The sequence below is a fragment of the Myodes glareolus genome, chromosome 5 (assembly GCF_982192425.1).
Source record: "Myodes glareolus chromosome 5, mMyoGla1.1, whole genome shotgun sequence".
Classification (NCBI taxonomy): Eukaryota; Metazoa; Chordata; class Mammalia; order Rodentia; family Cricetidae; genus Myodes; species Myodes glareolus.
The window spans coordinates 70,419,605-70,445,144 of record NC_142030.1 but is presented as its reverse complement, the minus strand read 5'-3'; the positions used below and the strand labels follow the sequence as shown (position 1 = coordinate 70,445,144).

Below are 25,540 nucleotides of genomic sequence, written 5' to 3'. Positions count from 1 at the left end.
CTGTATCTCACACGTGGCTCCTTTTCCCAATATTATGGCTTTGGGCTTAATATTGTTCTCTGCATTCATTCTCACAGTCTTAATATTGCTCCCATGGAGGGACTCCCCTGCTCTGCTCTCTTGAGGTTTGACTGGAGCCAGGCTATTTCCCAGACTTTTCCTCCCAAGAAACTGAAGCGGGAATCCGGAGGAAAAGGCGTACCGGGAGGGACCTTGCCGTGGAAGTAAGTCTTGGTTATATTTTCCAAAGCGGCCTTGTAAGTCTTTTCATTGGTCTCCATCATGATCTTCTGCACGGCTATCAGGAACAGCAGTGGGTTTTCAGCCTTCCGGTCTCTGAGGAACGCCCGGAAGCACTCCAGGTGTTGAGAATTTAGGAGGATTTCTGTCAAGTTCCTGGAAAACAGAGCCCCGTTGGTAGAGGGGAAGGATAATGACCGTGGCGACTATTCTGAGTAGGGAAAGGAGCCGGGCACAGGCCACAGTGTCTCCTCTAGGCCTGTGAGATCCGCCTGCCTTTGCCTCCCGGTGCTGGGATTAAACATGCGCCAACTGCGGGCAGCTCCTTGAACGGAGTTAGCTCTGATGTTTCCCACATGGTCCTCTTTCCTTTCCTCCCAGTCTAAGTAGGCTGGACTCCCTCTGGGGTTTCATCGTCACTGACTTGGTGCACCTGCATCTCTATTTGCTCCACTCGCCAATTTTAATTGACCATTTAATCTCACTTTATGTCACAGTTATCATTCAAAGCCCTCTGCATCTTTTGACCAAGTTATCCATCTATTTTATGTACATATGCCATTTTGTTGGATATTAGCTATAGGTTTTTGATCGATATCCTTGTCCCTGTTTTCTTATGATGCCTCTTTGGAAACTCGGGATGATTGACATTGGCCTCATAGGATAAGTGAGAGTTACGTCTATTTTCTCGAAGAGCGACTGTAGTGTTGGTACTGTCTTTGCTTTAAATACCCCACTGAGTTGTCCAGAGGTATTACCCAGGCTCTGTTATATGAAAGATATTAAATTGTTAAACACACACCACTATTTTTGAGACTGGGTCAAACTGCGTGGCTGGCCTGGAACTTGCTTTGTAGACCAGGCTGGGCTTGAGCTCCCAAAGATCTACCTGCTTTTGCCTCCCAAATGCTGAGATTAAAGACGTGTGCCATCACACCAAGCAAAACACTACTTTTTGATGCTGTTCAGATTTTAATCACTACTTTTTTTGGATTTTTTAATTTTGTTGTTGTTTCTATAGATTTGCCAATGCTTTCAACTTGCCTTTGAGTCTGATTTTAGAAATTTGGGCATTTCTAGAGGTATAGTACATTAAGTTGTTGAATCTGATCCTTCATTTTTTAACAATCTCAATTTCTGTACAGTTCTCCTTATCATTTTTAAACAAATTTTTTAAACAAAATTTAAATTATATTTATTTTGTGGGTTTGTATATTTGTGTGTTTGTGTCTGTCTTTCTCCCTATTTTGTATGTTTTGTGGTATACATGTGGAAGCCAAAGGATAACTTATTGGGGTTTGGCTCCTGCTACAGTGTGGGTCCTACTCCTTTAGACCAGATAATGTCTCTTGAGCCATCTTCCAGTTCCCTGACTCCTCCTCCAGATTAAGTCTGCTGTTTCTGTCTAGCAAGATTTCATCCAGTTGTTTCGCTTTTTCTACCCCAGCTCTGAATTTAGTTGTTTTATAATTGGTCTCATTATTGATTTTCTCTAGTTGATTAATGATTGTTATCACACATTCCTTCAGTTCTTTAAACATAATTTCCTTTAGTCTGTTGAAAAGTTTCTTAGATGTTTTGACCATGTTCGAATGGGATCTGCTGCCTGCCCCACATACATCTGTGCTTCCCTGGCTGTTCCAGTGGAGGTGGAGCCCACTCCCTCTTGCTCTTCATTTTCCTCGAGTTGTTGCTGTTGATGGTTTTATTTGCTTTTCTCTAGTTTATTTTTCTCTAACTGACTCACAGGGTTGAATTCTACAGAGCATTGCTCCCCACAGTGTGTTTCTACAAGGTGCTGCTCTGCTATTTCTTAAAGTTTTTTTTTCATTCTCTTTATTTTATTTTAAATGTTATAATAAAAGTGATGGAAATAAAAAAAAAATCACACACTGAAATTCACCAGACCCTTCGAAGACTGTATATCACAGTTCAAATGGTAATTCAAAATGGAAGCTGTGGAGTTTCACATTGCATTTTAAACTTTTGCTATTGAATATAATTTTGTGCACTTACAAATCACAGAAATATTTTAAAGGATATATTCATTGGTGCTTTATATGTATGAGTGTTTTGCCTGCTTGTCTGTGTAACGCCTGTGTGTCTTGTACCAGTAAAAACCAGAACAAGGTGTCGGAGCCCTGAGACTAGTGGTTGTGAGCATCACAAAGGTGTTAGGTACTGAACTTGCATCCTCTGCAAAAGCAACAAATTCTCTTAACCGCTGAGCCGTCTCTGCAGGCACTGTTCTTTTTGTTTTTAATTTTAACTTTAAGGCCTTATGGAAAGTCAAGAAAAGTAGCTAACAAGGCCCATCTTTGTTCTGTCTGGGACTGCAAACCTATACATGATATCATCTCTGTGCCGTTGTAACACTACATGCGTCTTAGGAATTCTTCTTACAGCCTAACTTTTTTAAAATCTGTACTCAAAATATTTCTTTCTCTTTCGGCTGTACCCCCATGGGAATCACACAAAACTTGATCACAACACTTCAAAGTCAGCTTGAGTTCTTATTTGTCTTAGATTAAGAGCAAGAACTACTGGGTATTATGGCAAAAGCTTTTAATCCCAGCACTGGGGAGGCAGAGGCAGGTGGATCTCTGAGTTCAAGGCCAGCCTGGTTTGCATAATGAGTTGAGTTCCAGAAGAGTCAGAGCTACATAAGACCCTGTCTTGAGAAACCAAAAAAAACCAAACAAACAACAAGTAGAAAGTGACAAAAATTGTCTTATTAGTATGAGAGGTATTATATAGACAGCATTATCATCTGTATCATTAGAATGGCCGAGACTAGCGTATGATCAATAATAGCTCACACTGAATGGGGGTTAGAGATAAGCTTTGGAGACCTGCAACTGTGGTGTCTCTGACCCTGGCTATGGTCTAAAGTCATGCTGTGTGACTGATACGATTTAGAAAAGACTTGGATTATCCATGGTCAATGAGGTTGGAACTGTTTCTGTGGCCTGAGTAGAGAACAGTGATGCGCACGGACTAGAGCAGCAAGAGGAATGGTGATTGCCTTCCGGGAAACAGTTTCTATCATCCAAATTTAGTCTGAGTGTTCGCAACCTCGGGTGAATGCTACAGTAACAGAAGAATTCCTGTGGGCATTTTTTTTTCTATACAAAATATTTCCCCAGAGATTTGATTGTCTCTTTGTATACTATTATATTTTCATAATCTACAGAAGAACTTTTCTTGTAGTTAGCAATTAGAAAAAAAATGGAATAAAATAAACAAATTGGCCTTAGAGAAAATTAGCCCAGAAAGAAGGAATCATGCCAAAAGTACAAAGCACTAAAAAGTAACATGTAGAATTGGTGGCGACCTCTAGGGATGCAGGCTCAGAGCAGGGAATTATAGCAGATGTAACACTTGGGGAACTTTTCATGTCTAAGTGACATTTGTGATAAGGGTGCTTTGGGATAATGCTCTTGTACCCTGTAAAGATTTGTCACTTGTATTGGTTTAATAAAACACTAATTGGCCAGTAGCCAGGCAGAAAGCAGAGCAACCAGACTAGGAGAATTCCAGGAAAAGGAAAGGCTCAGTCTGCAGTCATCAACCAGACACAGAGGAAACAAGATAAAAAATATTGCACTGAGAAAAGGTACCAAGCCACCTGGCTAAATATAGATAAGAATAATGGGCTAATTTAAGTTGCAAGAACAAGTTAATAATAAGCCTGAGCTAATAGGCCAACCAGTTTATAATTAATATAAGCCTCTCTGTGTTTTGTTGGGACTGAACAGCTGCGGGACCAGGCAGGAGAGAAACTTATATCTACAAAGGGAATTGGAAAGAAAGACAATTGTTGCCTCTGCAGGAAATGTCATAGACTCTTCTCCCAGTGGAGACAGATTCTTAGAAAGATTGGAAAGTGGAGCCACAGGAAGGAAGAGACCAGTCATGAGGCCACCTTAGTAGTGTGGAGCCTAACATTCCTAAATGAATTGAGCTACATGTGCTATTGACAGCAGTGAAAGATGAGAGGCAGTGTACATGCCTAGAGGAAGGATGGGACTGAACAAAACATGCTTCGTCCACAGCGTGGAAGTCAGTAGCTCTAAGCAGGCTAATGTAGAAGGGTGTCCATGACAGTGATAGTTAATGTGGAGACTCACTTTGGTCAAAATATTCAGAACAAGCCACTGGTGAGTGCTTAGCCCGAAATGGGTCACCTACATCAATCCTCTCCAAGGCTCAGGGAACATCTCAGAAGAGAAGACAGAAAGAATGTGGGAGGTGCAGGATGAGGAATGCTGTGAAGTGCTGGGATTTGAACACGACGGGGCTGTTGTGTCTGTGCACTCACAGAAAAATTTTGATGAGAAGGGAATAATCTATATTATGGATATTATATATACCATATATATTTGGTATGATTATATATACAAACAAAATTTTTAAAAAGTTTTCTGTAGTAATTAAAGTTTTAAGAAGTTATTTGGTAGCACATAAATAAGCAACGTAACATGCAGAGTGTCCTGTCCATATGCATACCAGCTACAGAAAAAGGTCTGGGACCTCCACACAGAAAAGAAGTCTGTGCCTAAAGATGTTGCTATAACTGTATCCCCCATCTTACCTTGGTCTCATGGAAGGCTTCCTTGTGACAGCTTTTCTAGCAAAGGATGTTTTCCGTTGTGAGGATGCGTGTTTTGGCTGCTTAATAATTTCCACTGTAAAGCCTGAAAAAGACCACAAATTTAGGTAACAATATTTTATAAAGCGAGAGTGAGGAGGGACGTTTATCAGGCATTGACTACAACTATTGTGTCCGGTCATTGAACACCTGGACATTGTCATCAGGTCAAAGTGTGTTACTCATGAATGTTGGCCATCAGGGATAGAGCCTACCTTCCTTGGAGACACTGGCCATCAGGCCTTCAGTCCACCTTCCTTAGAGACGTGGACCATCATGCCTAGAGCCTACCTTCCTTAGAGACTGCTGAGACCAAGTCCACTATTCTTCGAGGTACATCGCTGAAGATGAGAGCCACCTTCCTTCCAATCTGATTCTTTCATTCAGCCACAATGCATGTGCTCTCTCTTTGTTGACACCTTGGATGTCCTCTCAGAAACGTTCCACGTGTCCTTTGAAAGTTTTACTTTGTAATCCTTGAACTTACTGACTGTTAACCTCAACTTTAAGAAGCTCCACTCAACTTCTTGCTTGAACTAAAACCATTTTCTTTCCAAGGATCTGACATTGCGATGGTATTCTGGCAATCACACACAATTCAGAACAGGTGTCTTGCTCTGTGGTGCACTTTAGAACATTATTCTGAGAACTGCATTTAATGTTTTTGAGAAAGAATAGATTCCATGGATTTCACCATTATCAAAACCCCTTGGGGGTTTGGGATGTCATTTAGTTGACAAAATGTTTCCCTAGCATTCATGAAGACCTGGGCTCAATCGCTAGCACATGTGATGTTCTTGCCCATAATTCTAGCATTTGCAAAGTAGAGCAGGAGATTGGAAATTCAAGGTCATTGTTAATTACAAATCCAGTCTGAGGATAACCTTGACAAACTAAAACCCTTTAAATTTATAGAAGAAAAACACTGACTATAAAATCACCAAAGGTAGGAAGAGAGTCATCTCATTGCTCAAGATCAGAATATGACCCAGTTATACAGTCACTGACTTAAGATGCATATTAAATAGAATGTGCACTTGCAGGGTATTTTGTGTGATTTAATTATATGTCTGATTGGCAGCATACAACAATGAGTGAAAGCCATAGATATATACATTGGTTCTAAATAAATGTAACTGGGTTGATTTAAAAAATGAAATCCAGACTGTTGAAGTCTTGATATAAAAGAAAAAGAAAATCCATCAAGTTCCAAAAACAAAATCCTTCCTAGGACCAAACACTTAAAATGTTGGGTAAAAAAAAAATAACATCTCAAAGTCATAAATAAGCCAATAAAAAATTCAGTTAAAATATGAAGATTAGAGAAAAGATGGTGAAAACAGGAAGATTATGTTGAAATAATAGTTTTCAATATTTAAGCCACAGTGAACATAAACAAAAGCTCAGGACTTGAAAAATTAGAAAGACTTCCCACCTTATATTTTTCTTAAGGTAGCTGGCAATTTTGTAAATGCCAGAAACTTCAGAAACTGGAAGACTCTTCCTTGTAGGCGTGACTCGTTCCTCGAGTTCCTGCTTTGGTTCTACCTGGATTGAAAGTTCAAGAACCTTTTTCTCCTTTAGAGCTGCTCCTGTCAGGTATTTTATCATGACGGCTGGAAAGAAAACCGAACCATCTCTAGAAAGGTGATATACAGTCAGTGCTGTTGCTTGGATATCCAGAATGTCTTCATGGACTTGTCGTGGAATATTATTTTAAGGCATGTTACATTTGTTTATGCCGTGGAATACTTCTTTAATGATGCAAAGATGTATGTTGCATTCTTTTATTCTGCATTTGTTTATCTCTGTGGTGCTGGGTTACTTTGCCTGCCTAAAGCACCTGATTGGTCTAAAAAAGAGCTGATTGGCCAATAGCTGGGCAGGAGAAAGAATAAGGGGCGTGCAGGTAGAAAGAATAAGTAAGAGGATAAATCTGGGAAGAGAGGATTGGCGATCAAGGAGTAAGAAAAGGAGGAGGACATCAGGGACCAATCACCCAGCTACACAGCAAGTCACAGAGTAAGAAGTAAGAAAAGTGTACAGAAATAAAGATAAAAGTCCATAGGTAAAAGATAGATGAGATAATTTAAGAAAGGCTGGCTAGGAACTTGGAAATAACCTAGATGCCCTTCAGCCAAAGAATGGATAAAGAAAATGTGATACATTTACATAATGGAGTATTACTCAGTGGTTAAAAAACAACAACAACCAAAAAAACCTACGACATCTTTAAATTTGCAGGCAAATGGACAGATCTAGAAAAAAACATCTTGAATAAGGTAACCCACATGTAGAAAGACAAATATCACATGTAGTCACTCATAAGAGGCTACAAATATAATATTTACTCACTCATAAGTGGATACCAGACATAAAGCAAAGGATAATTAGCCTACAGTCCACAATCTCCGAGAAGCTAGACCCTCTTCCAGAAACAGGTGGAAGCAGATGCAGAGATCCACAACTGACCACTGGGCTGAACTCCTGGAGTACAAAAGAAAGTGAGGAAGGAGCAATAACATAAACAAAAGGGTCAAGACCATGAAGGGCGAAACCCACAAGATCAGCTGACCTGAACTAGTAGGAGATTCCAGACTAACAACTGGGGAACCTGCATAGAACCAAACTAGGCCCCTGAATAAAGGTGTCAATGGTGTAGCCAGGGCAGTATATGCAGTCACTGGCAATGGGACCAGGACCTAACTCTAACATATGAATTGACTTTGTGGAACCCATTCTCTGTGGAGAGATACCTTGTTCAGTCTAGGCATCAGGTGGGCAGGGGAGGTACTTGGGCTCCCTTCAGTGAGATGATGGGACAGACTTAATTGACTTCCCAGGGGAGGCCTTACCCTCACTGAGGAGTGGATGGGGGGCAGGGTAGGGAAAAGGTGAGGGGACAGGGGGAGAGGAGAAAGGGGGAACTGGGATTGGTATGCAAAAATAAACAAATCAATTAATTAATTAAAAAAAGAAAGGCTGGCTGGAAATAAGCCACGCTAAGGCCCGGCACTTATAAATAAGAGTAAGCCTCCAAGTGTGATTTGTTTGGGAGCTGGGTGGGGGGGCCCCAAGGAATAAAGAGCCAGAGAGCCAAAGAGTAAAGAGTAAAAACAACCAACTCCCCAGACTCTCATTAGGGAAGATACTCATTAGAATTAGTGTTTAGATGGAGTCCTGGACCAGGTCCAGGTCACACTGGGTCTACCGGGCCCACAGTCCTATATGAAAGCCATTTCTCCAGTTCCTAAAGCGTTTACACGGAATGGGGCTATTTGGTAATCAGCAGGTTAGCCATATCGCCTCTCTGGTCTGAGGAATGCTGTGAGAGCAAAAACGACCAATCAAAAACGACCTGGAGTATATCCTTCCTGTCCGGATGGTATTATCAGAACAAATACTGTAGCCTAAAACATTGACAGATAACCAGGGAAATGCTTCAAGAAACTTTTAAAACTTAAGTTATGGCTTTGTATTCTTTAAAAACAAAGATTTATCTTTATTTATGTATTATTACGTTTTGCCTGAATGGATGTATGGGCACCATGTGTGTGTAGGGCCCATTGAGGGGGATAGATGTGAAACAGTTGTGGGGGGCCACATAGGTGCTGGGGACAGAACCCAAGTTCTCTCCTAGAGTAGCAAGTGCTTTTCACCCCCTAGCCATCTCTCCAGCCCTGGCTTCATATTCTTAACAATTAAATTATGTAATAACTAGGAGTAAAATCAAAAACAAAAGCTAAAACCAAAAGGAGAAATGAGCCACAATGATTCAGATGGTCCATAGGCAGAAGGGCCACAGAGCTGGAGAATTCGGAACAGAAGCAGAAACTGGAGGATGTACCAAAATGCTGGCACAGTGTGAGGAGTCCACGTGGGTTGAGAAAGAATGTTCATACTAAAGGAAAGAAAGCAAGTCGACATGGACCAAACACTCTGCCTAAGTCAACAAGCTTAGGTAGCATGAACATGACAATCCCCTTAGGTGTGGGCCCATACAGGACGTCAGAAGCTGAGCAAACTGAGGATATCTGTGGTAAGGGATTATCGTATATGGGCTAAGAAAGTCCAGGCAAGATAAGGAGAGAGCCCACCCAGGGGCTAACAAAGCACCTAACAAAGATGAAGAATACACACATCCACATGAAGGGAGAGCTGGGTTGAAGGCCAGAGCCTGAGTGGTAGGAAGAGTGACCACATATGGTGATGGCCTAACACAGATTGTTAGATATGGGGAGTCAGAAAGACCTGAGAGGCCTCAGAGGTCCTCATGAAAGGACAAAGGCCGGTGCTGGGCTGGAGCCAGTGCCTTGTAGGAGTCAAGGTTACGGTTTCTGCAGACCCAATTCTTCCTCCTGGGCTATGGTCATCAGCCCTTCGACAGCTGCATCTGAGGTATCCCATATTCTCTTTGCTAACACTGTCTGACCTAGCTCCCTGCTGACCTTGGTCATTTTACCCCCTGCAAGTAATATGTACGAAACCCTGCTTCCCAGTAAACTTGCTTGGCATGGTCATCATGATGTGGGATTCCTCTCTGTATGCTGTGAATATGTTTTATTACCATTGGTTAATAAAGGAAGCTGCTTTGGCCAAAGGCTTAGAAGAATAAAGCCAGGTAGAAAATCAGAAGAGACAAAGAGAGAAAGAGAGAGAGAGAGAGAGAGAGAGAGAGAGAGAGAGAGAGAGAGAGAGAGGCAAAGCCAAAAAGATGCTGTGAACCTCCCGAAGGAGCAGGATATGTTGGAACCTTGCCAGTAGGCCACAGCCCCATGGCAATACACAGATTAATATGAATGGGTTTATTCAAGATGTAAGAGCTAGCTAGAAATATGCCTGAGTCATCGGCAGAACAGTGTTGTAATTAATATAGTTTCTGAGTGATTATTCGGGTCAGGGTGGCTGGGAAACAAAAGAGCAGTCTCCGCCTACTCAGCAGCTCATGCAAGGCATCCTGGTCCCTGCTGTACTTTATTTCTCATCCTTGGTGCTTCCCCTTGACACCTCACCTTTTGGGACCCTTATTCCTACCAGTTTATGTCAATTAGAGAGAACAGGATGAGGAAGGTTTTCCCTCAAAGGATGAACCTGAGGCAGCTGTGGAGTTCTAGCAAAGTAAGGAGTTGCTCAGGCATGGAGGTGCCAGGGCAAAGCACTGAAGACCAGAAGCGGGGAGACGGGCATTTGTGAGAATAGAGGCATTTGTAAGAATAGAGGGCATTTGTGAGAATAGAGTAGTGAAGACCGACTACTCACATGATGGGGCTATAAAAAATATAAGTGAATTTAAGATAATGGGAATCAGGCTTCTCACAATCAGAGAGGGTAAACATAAACATGGAAAAGGAGAAAAATAGAATGAGCCCAGAATTTGGGGACAGTAAGGTAAAGGGACAATTTTCATGCTGCTTTTTGGTACTCCTCAGCTTGACAAGGATACATCATCAAATGAAGCAGCAGCAGAACTCATGACGAAGTGTTTCGCAGATACATCAGGGATGACAGTCTAAGTTGTTCAGCCCTGCCTGGCAGGTTCTCCAAGTCCAGCAGAGGTACCAGCTAAAAGGGATGAGAGCCCAACAGGGGGAGCAGAGAAGGGGATGGAGAAACCCTCCTCTCGATACATATCAAATTGTATTGGGCTTAAAAACATTGGCTATAAACTGCCTATTATTAGAGTCCCTGAAGTCTGATCCAGATTGACAAAGTCAATTTGCTTCAGGTTTTAATTCTTGATTTTTTGGGGGAGAGGTGTTCAAAACAGGGTTTCTCTGTAGCTTTGGAGCCTGTCCTGAACTAGCTCTTGTAGACCAGGCTGGCCTCGAACTCATAGAGATCTGCCTGCCTGCCTCTGCCTCCCGAGTGCTGGGATTAAAGATGTGCACCACCACTGCCTGGCTCAGGTTTTTATTCTTTTCTCTTTGTATGGTTTGCTTCCCTGGATGACACCTGCAGGGACCCCCTCAAGTGATCTTAATTTTCATCATCTCCAATGATTTATAATTGCCTTTGATTTGCATCTCACCCTTTAGGACTCTGTAGGAGTGGGAACACATGGTGATTATCTCTGGAGTATTATTAATGTGGAAGGTGATGTATGCTGTAAATATGCTTTATTGCCATTGGTTAATGAAGAAACTGCTTTCGGCCAATGGCTTAACAGAGTAAAGCCAGACTGAAAGAGATATATATAGAGAGAGTAGGCAGAGTCAGGGAGAAGTCATGCAGCTGCCTGCAGGAGACAGATGCCTCCACCAGGGCCTACCGAACCTTGCTGGTAAGCCACAGTCACGTGGCCATACACAGATTAGTAGAAATGGTTTAATTTAGGATATAAGACTTAGCCAGAAATATGCTTAAGCTATTGACCAAACAGTATTGCAATTAATACAGATTTCTGTATGATTATTTCTGTTCTGGGCAGCCAGGAATGAACAAGCAGCCCCCGACAACTTAATATCTCCTTGCAAACAAGGTATGGTTCCTCTTTTGGCTTAGTACTCTAGAGTTTGGAAATTCTTAGATTTGGAAGAAAATAACCCTTGCCTTACACCTAACCTTAAACACTTGCCTTTCGCAGGTGCCTTTTCACAGTATATTTTGTAGTCTTCACTGATCTTTTCTATGGCCAACTTTGGGTTCTTGTAGGCGAGCTCCTCAAAGGTCATTTTGGTTACATCTGTGAAGAAAAAATAAAGGCACAGCTTAGCTGTCCATTGTAGGGTTAAATATTCATGTACGTTTCTTGAAGACATTGTCTTTAAAATGTTATTTGAATCAGACAATGGTATTTAAATAGGCTACTTACATAAAGAATGCAAATCTTCTAACCTAAATTAGAACCAAAGAAGCATAGACTCCCCTCCATTCTAGAATGTGAGGTCCACACTGAAGAAACTATTGACGATTCAATATGAATTGTAACTCATTCATCTAGATGAGTTTTGATCCCTTGAAACCACCTTTCAGGAGGTGATGCAAATGAATTTCAAATATTCTCCTATTGCATTAACTTTTTTTTACATGCATGTCTAATAATTTGTTAGGGTTTTTCTTGGTTTGGCTTTGACTTTTGGTGAATTAGTCTCAGAACTAGTAGCTCATAGGCCAGGATCACGTAGGGGTTTTGAGAGTGACAGGACCTTTCATGGTCCACTTGTGCATGACCCAAGGACCTAAGATGCTGGATACTGAGCAGTCAAGGAAGATCAACCTGGATTAATGGCTCATTGTCTCATGCCAATGAAAGTTAGAGACACAGACTCTCGTGGAAAGTGGACAAAGGAGAACAAGGCTTTATAAAGAATCATTACAAGACAACAAAACATTGAAGAAAAGTGAGTGGAACTTCTGAAAGTGAGAGAGGTTCACCAAGTGTGGAGAAATGGTTAGATTTTCTACATCCAAGGCTTTTGTAGGACAATAATAGAAACTGAACAAAGGCTGTGATTATCTCTGTCGAGATTGTTTAGTTCTCTGGGCTGTCAAGGGCTGAGACAGTAGAGGGTCCATGTGCCCAATATATTTTGTGCCTCTACCCCACCCAGGGAGCTAGTTTGCTTTGGGCTTATGTTTCTCATTCAGTTAAGGGTGTTTGAAGCCTTCCTTACCCACCTCCAATGCTGGCTTTCTTAGCTATTGACCTTGGCTGTTGGCTAGCTGTTGCTCACTTGGCCAAGTCCCACCACTCTCAAAAGCCCCCACAACATCCTGGTCTATGAGCAACTAGTTCTGAAATGAGTTCACAAAAATCAAAGCTCAGAGCAAAGATGGCCTTAACAAATTATTTGCTACAGACATCAAAAGATTGAAGCAAGAACAATTGCAACTTCTGACCTTGTGAGTATCTTGCTATTGATAGTCATTGACCTTACTCTGGGCATAAGTTAACAGCTGGTGCTGCTAGCTTGACCTTTCAAGTGTCCAAATGCTGCTAACAGTCTAAGCTCCCTTTGTTCTTGCAGCTACCAAGAAGTAGCTGCAATGTTCGTGGTCACCTCTTCGTGTATAGAATGGTCTGGGGTCTCTTCCTGAGACGGGAGCAGGTTCCTTAAACTATTACAATTAGCTCCATTAGAAGCACCACGTTAAAAGCAAGGCTATTGTAGTAAGTGATAGTGCCTAGGATGGGTCTCCCAATGAGGAAGGCTCTCTTGGAAGCTACTCAGTCAGTCTGCCATCGCTAGCCTTGCTTCTTAAAGCCTGGCCACCTCTTACCAGGTCCATCGTATATGCAACTGGAAGCATCTCTATCTCTCATCCTTAGTGCTACGGCATCACTGTCTTAAGCCTCATATTCCCCCCTTTGCCACAGCATCCATCCCTACTGTAGAGTATGTGCAAAACTTGTACTTTTTGACAGGAGTGCCTTTCCTTTACTGTGAAATAACTCGTGTCTCAGAGCTACCACCAATAATTGTAAATCCTTGTTCTTTGGAAGTGGAACATCGGATGGGTGTCACATGATGTGAAAGGTCTGAACTTGCTCCATTTTACAGCTGGACCTGAGTTTCAGTTTCCTCAAAGGACAATGAGAGAGATGGCATGCACCAGGCCTGATCTGACCCCTCACAACATCACAACCCTCACCAAAAAGGACAGAGCCTGGGACTTGTCCAAACTTGCCCCCAAATGGAAGAGCTGTGGCTTTCACCAGTTCCTGTTAGCCCTAGCCAATTAGAACATACTAATATGATTGCCACTCGTGTAAGCCAATCATAAACAGGATGACCTAACTGCTTCTAGAATTCCTTTAGCTGTGTAGAAAAGGAGCCTGCGAGCTTCTCTCATTTTGCCTGTGTATCGGATGTGTGGTTCCCGCATGCCTGCACTCACACTCTCAAGATAATAAATGCTCTTGCTGGTTGCACACATGGGTGGTGATCTTTTGTTGGGCTTCTCCATCATGGAGTGTTCAGTGCTAATTATGGCAATGCTTCGGTGGGCAGTTTTCCAACTCCAGTGCCATGGCTTCCAGGGCCAGTAGAGAACACAGTATGTTTGCTTGGGTTCAGAACACGGCAGTCATTTTTAGTGTAACCTTGAAGGGTGACATTGTCCTTTATTTGGAGCTTATTTGTTGTGTTATTTTGAAGAGCAAGTGAAGTAATCTTTGTAGTACACAGTGCTGATTCATAATAAATGATCACTGATAAAGTAAGTTTTATATTTTCAAGTTCTCTAAATGTAAAGATTAAAAGAAAAGAAAAGAAAAATGTGATTGCCCTTACCCCTTTTTTTAAAAATTTTATTTCGACACACGATTTCTCTCCATAGCTTTGGCGCCTGACCTGGTACTTGCTCTGTAGACCAGGCTGTCCTCGAACTCACAGAGATCCGCCTGCCTCTGCCTCCCAAGTGCTGGGATTAAAGGCGTGCACCACCACTGCCTAGCCACCCTTACCTTCTAAGAACACCGGAGATGTTGTCAGTTCTACCTGGAGAGAGCCGCCCTGCCTCAGGTTCTCAGTAGCCACTTTTTGCCACTGCATAGAATCCATTTCCTGTAAGTTAGCCAAACCCTGGCCTAATACCAGTGATTCCTGAATCCTTTTATAAAGATGAATGTTCTCTTCTTTGCTTGTGGCTTCTCTTTTATGCCACCGGGCTTTGATGAAGCGTGTTTGAGTCTGAGAGGAGTTGGGGGAGAAGAGGAGAGAGTCAATGGTTATGGGAGTAAGCCAGAAGCTAGAGATTTGTGACAACTCAGTCCTTCATGTCCGTGCCTCCTGGTCACATAGACTTTGTCTCGTGGCCTTTAGAGCTATATACTATGCCCCCCTTACCCCATAATCCAACTCATTTTTTTCTAAGACAGAATATTTGAGTATTCTAATTCCTAAGAGTTAGCTATGTAGTAAGTATTTTTCCTTGAGAGCTTTATGTTCTTTTAAAAATATATATATTTCTCTCTCTCTTTCTCTCTCTCTCTCTCTCGCTCTCTCTCTCTCTCTCTCTGTGTGTGTGTGTGTGTGTGTGTGTGTGCGTGCGTGTGTGTGTATGTGTATGTGTGTGCAGTGCATGTATGTATGTGTTCAAAGGCCAGAAGAAGGCATCAGAAACTTTGGAGTTGGAGTTACACACAGTTATGGGCTATCCAACGTAGGTCTTGGCAGCTTGAGTCCTTTGGAAGTACAGTAAGTGCTCTAAACCTCCGAGCCCTCTCTCCAGCCCCTTAGGTCTACATTCTCTAGAATATCGGGGATCATGTCTCCCTCCCATTGCCTCCAGGAAAAAGTCCTAATTTTATTTCTTTTAAGCCTCTGAAACATAAGGACTTCCCCTTCCCTCCCAAACCCTCCACAATACAAAATCGCCCCTACTGTGAAAATGAGAAACCAATAGTCCTCTTCGTTCAGGAATTCGTCATACCAGGGACTGAGTACCTGAAATTCAAGCACAGTGTGACCATTATGAGATGGGCCCTCAGCTGGCTACTGCTTCCCAGCTTGTGGCCACCCCACACAGTAGACTGCAGGGTCTGGCTTCTCACTGGGAGATCCAGCGAGGTGGCAAACATCAGCTACAGCCTTCAGGGGACATTTCCATAGCAGTTCTCATAGCCTCTCTGTAAGTGTCAGAGAAGAGCAACACATTTGGATTGAAAGGGCAAAAGAAATTAGCTCAGAGCACTTAAATCAGCAAGCATCCTGCATGCTGCCTAGTGCCTTTCCAAAGCTCTGTTTGTGATTCTCAAAATGGCTTTGAAAACCAAGTGAGTCTGCTCTCACACCACCAACTTGGAGATCTTTCATGATTGAAAGTGCTGTTTCAGACATCATTGTTTTGAAACACGGCCTACCTTACAGATCTCCTTCTGGGCTTTGGGGATCCAGGGATTCACATCCCCAGAAGGCAGGAGCTTCTTCAGGCCCTGAATGGTCTGAGGTTTGAGTGGTACGGGTGGCCCCATCTGCTCATTCAGGTAGAGCTCACAGATTCTGTTACCAAGCATGTGACGAAAGAGCGCGTTCCCACTCCTCCTGTTGCTCATCAGAACGCTGAGGAAATGCTGCAGGTCCTGCCAAAGGTCCAGGAGTTTTACCTCCACATCCATGTTCATCTTCTTCAGGTGATACCGGAATGGCCCCCCTGCACAGGCATCAGCACATAGGGCCCAGTGAGTGTAGCCAAAGGAGATGCCTTGCTTAGGGGACTTCTTGACCGCCAGCGGGGCAGTGTGGTTGATGATGGGGGTGGAAGTTCTCAGGTGGTTAGAGTACGTTGTCTCAAAGAGGCCCTCCATGTGGAGTTGGATCTTGGATTTTTTCTTCACAGTGGGTTTCTTGGCGTGATGAGTATCCTTGTTCAGGAAATAGATTATTGCCTCTTGTGAAGAATCTTCTCCCAGAGAAGGCTTTTGTAAAACTACGTTTTCTGGAAGACTAGTCCCTTGTTGGGGATTAATGGAGACTTCCGGCTTGGGGTCTGTTTCCAGAGACCATAAGATAGGGTCGATCAGCTGCCACAACTTCTTCTTGGCCTTCCTGCTTGAGTACTTCTTTTGGGAATGGTGGGATTTTTTGATGCTCATATTTAGAGGGAGCCCTCCTGCATGCGTGCAGCAGACACTGCACAGGCGAGTCTCATATTCCTGCATTAAGCCGTGACATGCTTCCTCATTGGCCATTGTCATCTTGGCATGGGTGTAAAAGTTGGGGAGCCAGTAGCTCTGGATTTTAAAGAGAGCCACTTTCTGCATGTGGCTTAGGATCTCCCTTCTGGTGGTGGACTGGTTGGGATGCCAGATGGAGAGGTTCAAGAGGGACTCTGAAAGGAGAGAGAGATAAAGAATGAGAACGAGATGGTGACAGCCAACGTTGTGAAAAGGAATCTGGTGTAGTCTGACTCTTCCTATCTGTCTGTCAGGGTTCCCAGCTCGATACCCCCTGCCCAGCTAGCTCAGTCGGTAGAGCATGAGACTCTTAATCTCAGGGTCATGGGTTCGTGCCCCACGTTGGGCGCCAGGATGACTCGAAAACTCTGTCTGTGTGTGTGCGTCTGTGTTTCAACTCCTAGGACAATATAGAACTCGTGGGAGGTGGGTGGTGATGCTGACCCCGTGGTGTGGAACGACCCCCACAATCTGGAGAATTTCTGAATATCTTTGTGTCTAGTGTGTTGCTAGTTCTGTGTGAAACCCTGGGGACAGAAGCAGGCAGAACACAGTGGCATGCTTTTGATGTCTTCTTAGCACACAGTAACTGCTTTTCTCTCGTGACTTTCTTCTTTCCCATGGAAACAACCCAGTGGTTTTGTGGGATTTCTTGAGCCCATTTTAGATTGTATTGTAAATAAAGGCAAAAGATACAAGAAAACATGATAAAAATGAGATTATACACACATGAATGAGACTCATGGTTCTAAACAATGGCCAAAGAATTTGGGCTGGATAATCCCAAAGAGTCAAAGCCTTCGAATCCAGTCATTGCTCGTTCTGGAGTCAATGTTATCATTTTTTAAAAAAACGTTTCATATAGCCCAGACTGCCCTCACTACGTAGTCAAGATGGTCTTAAATCCCTGATCGTCTTGTCTCCTCTTCCCAAGTACTGAGATTATGGGCATAAGTATCTATGCACAGATAATGTCATCAATTCGTAACTATTGCTAGGAATGAGAAGACTATGACTGATTTTAAACAGCACATCTTATGGAACACAGAGATACTGTGCCCAAAACGCCTCTTCATTTTTCATTCAGACTAAAAGATGTAGACCTGGGAGTCAAGAGAAAGAGTTTAGATAATAGTCTCAGATCGTAGGCCAGACAGTAAGTAATTTAAGCTTTGTAAACTACAGATAATTTCTGTTGGACTCTAAAACTTCCAAACAGTCTGCTTGCAAAGGTCACAGAGATACTACCTTGAGTCCACGGGCTGTTATTTGTTCTAGAGAATCTCATTAACACAAAAACATAACCGAGCCATGCAGACTCAGAAGCTACAGTAATTTCCAAGCTATCCTCTCCCTGTTCTGGTTCTCGTCTTCCGATCAACCCGCACCGGCCGGCTGATCTCAGGAAGGCCTGGGCACCACCCTGGGCATAGCTGCTGTCTTTCAGCCCTTTCTCGGTTGCAGGTTGTGAGTTCCGCTTGCACCCCTGGCACCGACCAGATGGAGAAGATAACAGTGTGGAACGCAAAAGATGCGGGAGAGCAGATACCAGGTTGAGCTGCTGGTTACATCCCACCAGAACTCCATTTCGCGCATGCTCTGTAACTCTTACTGATGTTCATGTTGCAGAGAGTCACCACTCGGGAGCCTTCCTGCAGATGAGTGGCCTTCAGCATGAGCAGGAGGGACAGGTAGTAGTCTCTCACATACTCATCTGTCTCGTCTATACTCAGGATCTTCTCAGCAAGGATCCAGAAATCCAGCAACTCTTCACCTACAGGGCAGACAGGAGAGACTCAGGGCCGTGCTTGAATCCCGCCCCTTTGATGAACGTATCTTGGTGCCAACTGCTCAGGCCCTCCCAAGGCCTGTTCTGCTGCACCAAACACCATCACCAGCCAACTTCCAGTTAAGTTGGTGTCTCCAGAAAGTGTCCTGTGTCTGAGGATGGGAAGCAGGGGGAAAATGGACTTCATGGAAAAGAGTCCTCTATGGCTTTCTTTGGTTATGCTTTTAAAAACAAAGTCACTTTAGGGGAATCTGTGACATTACAAATCACGGAATATTGTGTGTTGTCAGGAAAAGAAGGAAAGACAAAAGACCTCGGGGAGAAAAGTGTATTCCCTATATCATGGACTCCGAGCATGGAAAAGAGTCCTCTATGGCTTTCTTTGGTTATGCTTTTAAAAACAAAGTCACTTTAGGGGAATCTGTGACATTACAAATCACGGAATATTGTGTGTTGTCAGGAAAAGAAGGAAAGACAAAAGACCTCGGGGAGAAAAGTGTATTCCCTATATCATGGACTCCGAGCAGCCTACAGAGGGGGTACAGCCCAGAGGTGTCAAAGACCACGTTCCCTATTTTATAACTTTGCCAACCTCAAATAGTAAATTGAAAGGTGCAGCCTGCCTAATTCTTACTGCTGCCCAGAGACTCGGGGTTTCATCCTTAAAACTAGGACCTGCCACAGAATGAAACTCAAGTGCTGGGCTGGAGTGCATCCTGGGCCAGCAAGCCAGTAGCCTCCCAGCACCCTGGTACTACTAGACCCAATAGAACAGAGAGTAGTGTTTCCCACTCTCAAAACAGGTTACGGGTCTGTTTCTTACCGTAGTGGAAGCTTTAAGAAACAGGAACTTATGGGGAAGGAGGAGAAGTGCCTTTTAGTCCCAGCACTTGGGAGGTAGAAGCAGGTGGATCTGAGTTCGAGACTAGCCTGATCTACAGAGTGAGTTCCAGGACAGTCAGCTACACAGATAAACCCTGTTTCAAAAACCCAGAAAGGAGGAGAAATGGAGTTGTACTCCATTCTACTAGCCTAGTGGCTACCACACAGACATGCTTAGCAAATACTACTATATGGATGAATGAACGGGATTTGGATTTGCATTTACTGTAACTTAGCGATCTTTCACCCAAACTGCACTATTAAACATATCTAGATTTTCCACTGATGCACGTAACTGCCATCTGAGGTTTGAACATCCTGGAAACTGCTAAGGGCTTCTTCAGAAACCCACCTGCACTGCCCATGAGGTAGGAGCAGAAACGCCACATCCCTCTGACCCCAGCGATGCATTTTTCCAGGAGCCACTGGTCCGCCATTTTCCATCTCATCATCTTGGCTGCCGGAAAAGACAATGAGAAAAGGGGCGTGAACTCTTCCCCTTGCCCCTCTCTCTGCTCCGAACACAACCAAACATCACTTGTCCAGAGTGAGCCGGTTAGATGAACGGGGTCCTGTCTGTGGTGTTTTTGAAACTAGGTACTGGGCCATCTGGTAACATGTGTCAAGAGCGCATGCGGGGTCTTCATGTGTGCGTATAATCCATACCTCAAAAATATCCTCTCCCCCACTACAGTCGCTACCTGACAATGATATTGTCCTTAAAAGTGGTTTGACTCCCCCCTCCTCTCTCTCTCTCTCTCTCTCTCTCTCTGTGTGTGTGTGTGTGTGTGTGTGTGTGTGTAAAATGTAATTGAAGTGGTAGTTGAGTATAGCAGGGGCTTGGTACAATATTTGTCTCCACAAATGCCCCCGATTGTAGCTTCCATTGGTTAGTGAGTCAAAAGTTGCCAATTCAACTCTACACAGAAATTTTGTCCACTCATTTAACAAATACTGATTTAACAAATACATAGCTACTAGATGCCACACCTTGTTCCATGCCTTGGATGTCAAATAAAAATTCATGCCCCTGAGGGGGTTTATATTCAATTCCTGTGAAATGGATGTGCCAAAAATATGTATGATGAGTACATTATTCAATAAGTCTGAAAGTGGTAAGAACTGAAAAAAAAAAAGTAGAGCCAAATAAAGCATGCTGGGAGTTCTGGGTGAGCGGATGGGCAGGGTTCCATGGGATCATTAGAACAGCTTTCAATGGAGGTGGGGTTTGCATGAGCCTTTGAGGTGGCAGGGAGAGCCCTGTGGATATCTGGGGAGAGCATTCCAGGCTAGTGCGGAGCAGAGTGGTGGGGAGGTATCCAGCATGCTTGATGAACTGGGAGTCAGTGAGGCTGGACTGGAGTGACTGGGGGCAGGGGGAAGTGATGGGACCTAAAAGGAAAGGGAGACTGGTCTGTAGGGCCCTCAGGGTGCAGGTGTGCTGGATTTGCCCCGAGACAGGAACCATTGGTGAGTGTGGGTGGATGTTGGGGGACGGGGCACAAAGGCATTGAGTAGATGTGTGTCTGATCTGAATTATGTTTCCCTGTTTTTATTGTGTTAAAATACATTTTAAAAATTACTATTTTAACTATTTTTAGTGTACAATTCAGTCCCATTACATACATTTGTAATGTGCAACTAAAAGGACCATGTGTCTCCAAAATGCTTTTGTTTTCAGGTTAAACTGAAATCGTAACCATTACATAATAACCCTCATTTCTCAGTCCCTCCGGCTCTGCAGAAGTTACCCATGCACTTCTCTTTCTGTGATTTTTGACTCGTACCACTTCGTACAAGTGGAACACACAGTATTTTCCCTTTTCTAATTGCTCATTTCACACAGTGCAGTCTCTTCGACTTGCCCCGTGTTGTGGCGAATGCCAGCATTTCCTTATCACGGCAGCATAGCGTTCCATTGAATGTAAGGGTGATGTTTTCCTTAGCTACTGATTTGTTGATGGACGTGGGTTGCTTCTTCACCTTAGCTGTGTGAATAATGCCATTGGGAACATGGGTGCACAAAGAACTCTTTGGGACTCTGTATTCAACTCTTTTTAATATACACCTCGAAGTAAAACTACCGGACAGTGTGGTAATTCTGTGTTTGCTTGTTTGTTTTTCAAGAATTGCTGCACGGCTTTCTTCAGTGACTCTGTCATTTAACATTCCTATCAACCACGTGTAAGAGTTCCAGTTTTCTCACATCCTTCCCAACAGTTATCATTGTGCAGGTTTTCTTTTGAGTGGTTGTGCTGCAGACATGGTAATAGATGTGAGGTTGTATCTCAGTTTGGTTTTGGCTTGTGTTTCCCTTACAACTAGTGAACTAGGCATCCTTCTACGTGATTATTAGCTATCTGTTCATATCTGCGGAGGAAATGGCTTTGCATTTTTTGCCTATTTTCATTTTATATTTTTTGTTGTTGCTGAATTTTAAGAGTTATTTATATATTATGGATCTCCTCTTTCAAATAATATAGCTTTCAAATATTTTCTTCTATTCTATGCTGTTCCTTTTTTTCTGTTGGTAGTTTCCTCTGAGGTCTAAATTCTAAGGCTAACTCTGCATTGATGCCACAGTTAAGAAATTATTGCCAAATCCAATGATGTGAAACCCTGGGCCTGGACTTTCTATTGGTTTTGCAGTTTTAGATCTAATAATTAGGTCTTTGATTTACGTTCATTATTATCTACCATGTGTTATAGAGGTAAACTTCTTTCTCTTATATCTAGACTTTGATTTGTTCCAGCGTTTTCTTTCCTCTCTCTCTCTCTCTCTCTCTCTCTCTCTCTCTCTCTCTCTCTCTCTGGATTCATGCATATACATGTATTTGTGGAAGCCAGAGGATAACTTCTGGTGCCATCAGGGCTGGCTGCCATCAGGGCTGGCTGCCATCAGGGCTGGCTGCCATCAGGGCTGCCATCAGAGGCCGTCCACCTTTCACTCTTGAGTCAGGACCTTTCACTGAACTGGAACTTGCCTAATGGGACAGGCTGACTGAGTGGAGTGTTCTCCAGAGATCCACCTGTCTCCAGCCCCTAATGCTAGGATTTCAAGTGTGTGGTACTAAGCCAGCTGTTTCTGTGATTAAACTCAGGTCCTCCCCCTTGCAAGGCGAGCATCTTACTGACTAAGCTATTTCCCCAGCGCTCAGCTTCACCTATTGAAGACTATTCTTTCACAGAGTAATTTTGGCAGTCTTCTCAAAAGCCATTTCATTGTATGCTTGGTGTTTATTTCTGGGCTTTACATTGTCTTTCAATGGTCTTAAGATTTGTCATTATGCCAGTTCTAAACTGTTTTGACTATTATAGTCCTGCACTAAGTTTTAAAACTAGGATACGCAAGACTCCCATTTTTCTCTCCAACTTCAAAATTGTTATAACTACTCAGGATCCATTGAGTTGCTATATGAATTTTAGGACTGACTTTCCTATTTTTGTAAAAGAAGCTATTGGGATTTCAGGAATCTGTGTTTTTAAAGCATACTGATATCTTAACAATATTTGTTTTCCAAACAATGAACATAGGAGGTATTTCTATTCATTTATTCCTTAGTTTGTTTCGGCAAAGATTTGTAATTTTCACTGTGCAAGTATTTCACCTGTTTGACAGAGTTAATTCCTATACATTTACTTTTTAATTATTTTTATATTCTTTTAAATTAGATTGTGATTTCTTGTTCTATTGTTTATGGAGAATATATATATATATATATATATATATATAACTATTTGTGTGACTTTATATTTCACTACAGGACTCATTTATCAGTTCTAACAGAAAATTTTGCATAAATATTAGGGTTTTTGTTTTACATAAAATATCATATCCATCCTGTGATCAATGATAATTCTAGTTTTGTCTTCTGTTATCTTCTATTTTTCTATAAACAAAATCTTTTTTCTTTTCTTTATCTTCTTAATTGCTCTGGTAAAGACTTCCACTATGATGTTAAGTTGGAATGATGGAAGTGGGAATTTTCGCTCTGTTATTGCGGTGTGCTGAAATGATTAATTTTTCCATGTTGAACCATCCTTGCCCTCTGCAAACAAGTCTGTTTGCTCAGAATTTATAACCTTTTACTACACTGATGAGTTCAGGTGCCTAACATTTTATTGTGGATTTCTATATCAATATTGATAAAGGTCATTGAGCTGTTTTTTTCTTACAGCTTCTTTGTCTGGCTTTGGTACCAGGGTAAATGTCTTCATAGAATGAATTTTAAAAGTAACTTTGTTGTTAGATCTTGGAATCATTTAGAAAGGACTAAGACTTATCTCTTACGTGTTTCATAGCTTCTGAGAGCATATGAGATTGGGTGTATTCAAGGAGTTATGGTCGTAGATGAGATGTCCATTTCTGGATTTAGTTCTGTAAAGTTTTGTTACATATGTTTGGATGATCTCCAAGAGAAAGGTAAAAGTTTGCAGTTATATCTTCATGATAATTTGAACTTTGCATGCACATAGTGTCTTTATGTGTCTCTTCTGATTTAAAGTCTGTTCTGTCTGATTTTATTATATCCACTTCAGTTCTCTTTCAGTTACTATTGGTATGTAATATTTTTCCATTCATTTACCATTCTTTCTCTAAACACCTTGTAAAGTTGATGTAATTCATGAATGTATACTAATTCTTACAGTGTGAAATACTTAAACTCTTAAAGAAATGTATGCATATATATTTACAAAGAAAATATAATCCAATAGTAGAAAATACTAAAGCTAATGAAAATATCATTTGATCTGAAGAGACAAAGTTATTATATAAAAGATAAATGCCCATTATGTGAGCCCAATCAAATACCCTTTAATCAGTTACTTAAAAGTTACATAAAAATAAAATCTCTCAGTATGGTAGATATTTCAATATGCTTATAGAACTGTTTTACTTCAACATTTATTTTCAGGAATGAAATTAGACTGCATAGTCCCGCTATCTACCTTAAGAACGAATGAATGACAGACATAAAGTTTTTATAAAACTTATGAAAGTTAGATAATTTCTAAAGCATTCTAAACAAAATATTTTGAATAAGGTTTTTTGTATTACTTATATTGACACTATTCCACTACAGAAGGTTTTTCTTCAAATCTGTGAAACTGTTTGATATTAATAGACCTATTTCTTTTTCACGTTTACAAAGTCCTGACTTAGTGTGTATCTCATATGTGGGCAAACTAAAGACTTGTACTTCTAGATTTTCACCAGAGTCTGCTCTTCCATATTTGCATTTAAACTGAGTTCACAGAGATCCTCCTAAATGTTTTATGCTGATACGAGTTTTCTTCATCATGCATAGTCATGTTTGTCATAAATACGTTGTGACAATGGCACCTACCTACATAGTATATTTAGAGATTCTCTCAGTTGTGACTTTTTACATGTTTTCAAAGGGAAGCAGAACAAAAGAAAGCCTTCCCACATTTCTGACATCCATATTGTTTATCTGCAGCATATTCATATTCATGTGTTCACAATTTACTCCAAGGATATAAGGTGTTCGTACATAGCTTACACCCTAAGGATTTTCTCCACTCTGAAACCCTTCCTGGAACCAAAGGGAACCGGGATGAGTGAAGGCTTTCTCACATGACGTAACACTGTTTCCTATACTGAATCATTCTATGACATTGAAGAAAATAGGAAAAGATGAACGTTTTCCTACATTTACATATAGGGCTTCTCACCTTTGCAAATCTTTTTGTGGCATCTAAGGCAACTGTGATAAGTGAGGCTTTCCCACATTGGTTAGATACATAACATTTCTCTCCTGTGAATCTTTTCATGGTATCAGGGGGAACTGCAATTTGTAAAAGGATTTACCGCAATGCTTACACACATGTGTTTTTTGAGTCTATTATGAATCCTGTGGTACTGTCTTAGTCACCGTTCTATTGCTGTGAAGAGACAGATGACCAAGCCAACTCTGAATAAAGAAAGCAGTTAGCTGGGGGCTGGCTTACAGTTTCAGAGGCTTCGTCCATTGTCATCACAGAGGGGAGCATTGGTGGCACACAGGCAGGCACTGGGGCAATAGCTAAGAGCTTTATATCTTGATCCACAGGTAAAGAGAAAGACAGCAGGCCTAGTGTGGGCTTTTGAAACCTCAAAGCCTACTCCCAGTGACACACCTCCTTCACCAAGGCCACACCCACTCCACACCTCCTAATCTGGTCAAACAGTTCAATTGGTGACCAAGCATGCCAATATATGAGTTTATGGAGGCCAATCTCACACAAGTCACCATAGGTGTGAAAGGTTAAGTGTGGTCACCAAAGGCTTTCCCACATTGGTGACAAATATTCTCTCTGTTGTGGCTTCCTTGATAGCATTGAAGTAAACTGAAATAAA

At 42.1% G+C, this 25,540-nt stretch overlaps 1 protein-coding gene across 2 annotated transcripts in view; it reads right to left on the bottom strand.

Annotated features, from left to right (window-relative positions):
- The window catches only part of Rgsl1 (regulator of G protein signaling like 1), a 60,157-nt gene that overhangs the window by 22,307 nt on the left and 12,310 nt on the right, over nucleotides 1-25,540 (bottom strand). For both annotated transcript variants that reach the window (XR_015737912.1, XM_087906405.1), the window contains exons 5-12: nucleotides 19,532-19,636; nucleotides 18,121-18,282; nucleotides 15,696-16,663; nucleotides 15,217-15,279; nucleotides 14,298-14,523; nucleotides 11,466-11,573; nucleotides 4,835-4,937; nucleotides 203-396 (exon numbers count right to left, since the gene is read on the bottom strand). Coding sequence is in view for 1 of the 2 variants with exons in the window: in XM_087906405.1 (XP_087762531.1) it covers nucleotides 203-396; nucleotides 4,835-4,937; nucleotides 11,466-11,573; nucleotides 14,298-14,523; nucleotides 15,217-15,279; nucleotides 15,696-16,663; nucleotides 18,121-18,282; nucleotides 19,532-19,636 (1,929 nt within the window). In the remaining variant the exon portion in view is untranslated. The remainder of the gene's footprint in view (nucleotides 1-202; nucleotides 397-4,834; nucleotides 4,938-11,465; nucleotides 11,574-14,297; nucleotides 14,524-15,216; nucleotides 15,280-15,695; nucleotides 16,664-18,120; nucleotides 18,283-19,531; nucleotides 19,637-25,540) is intronic.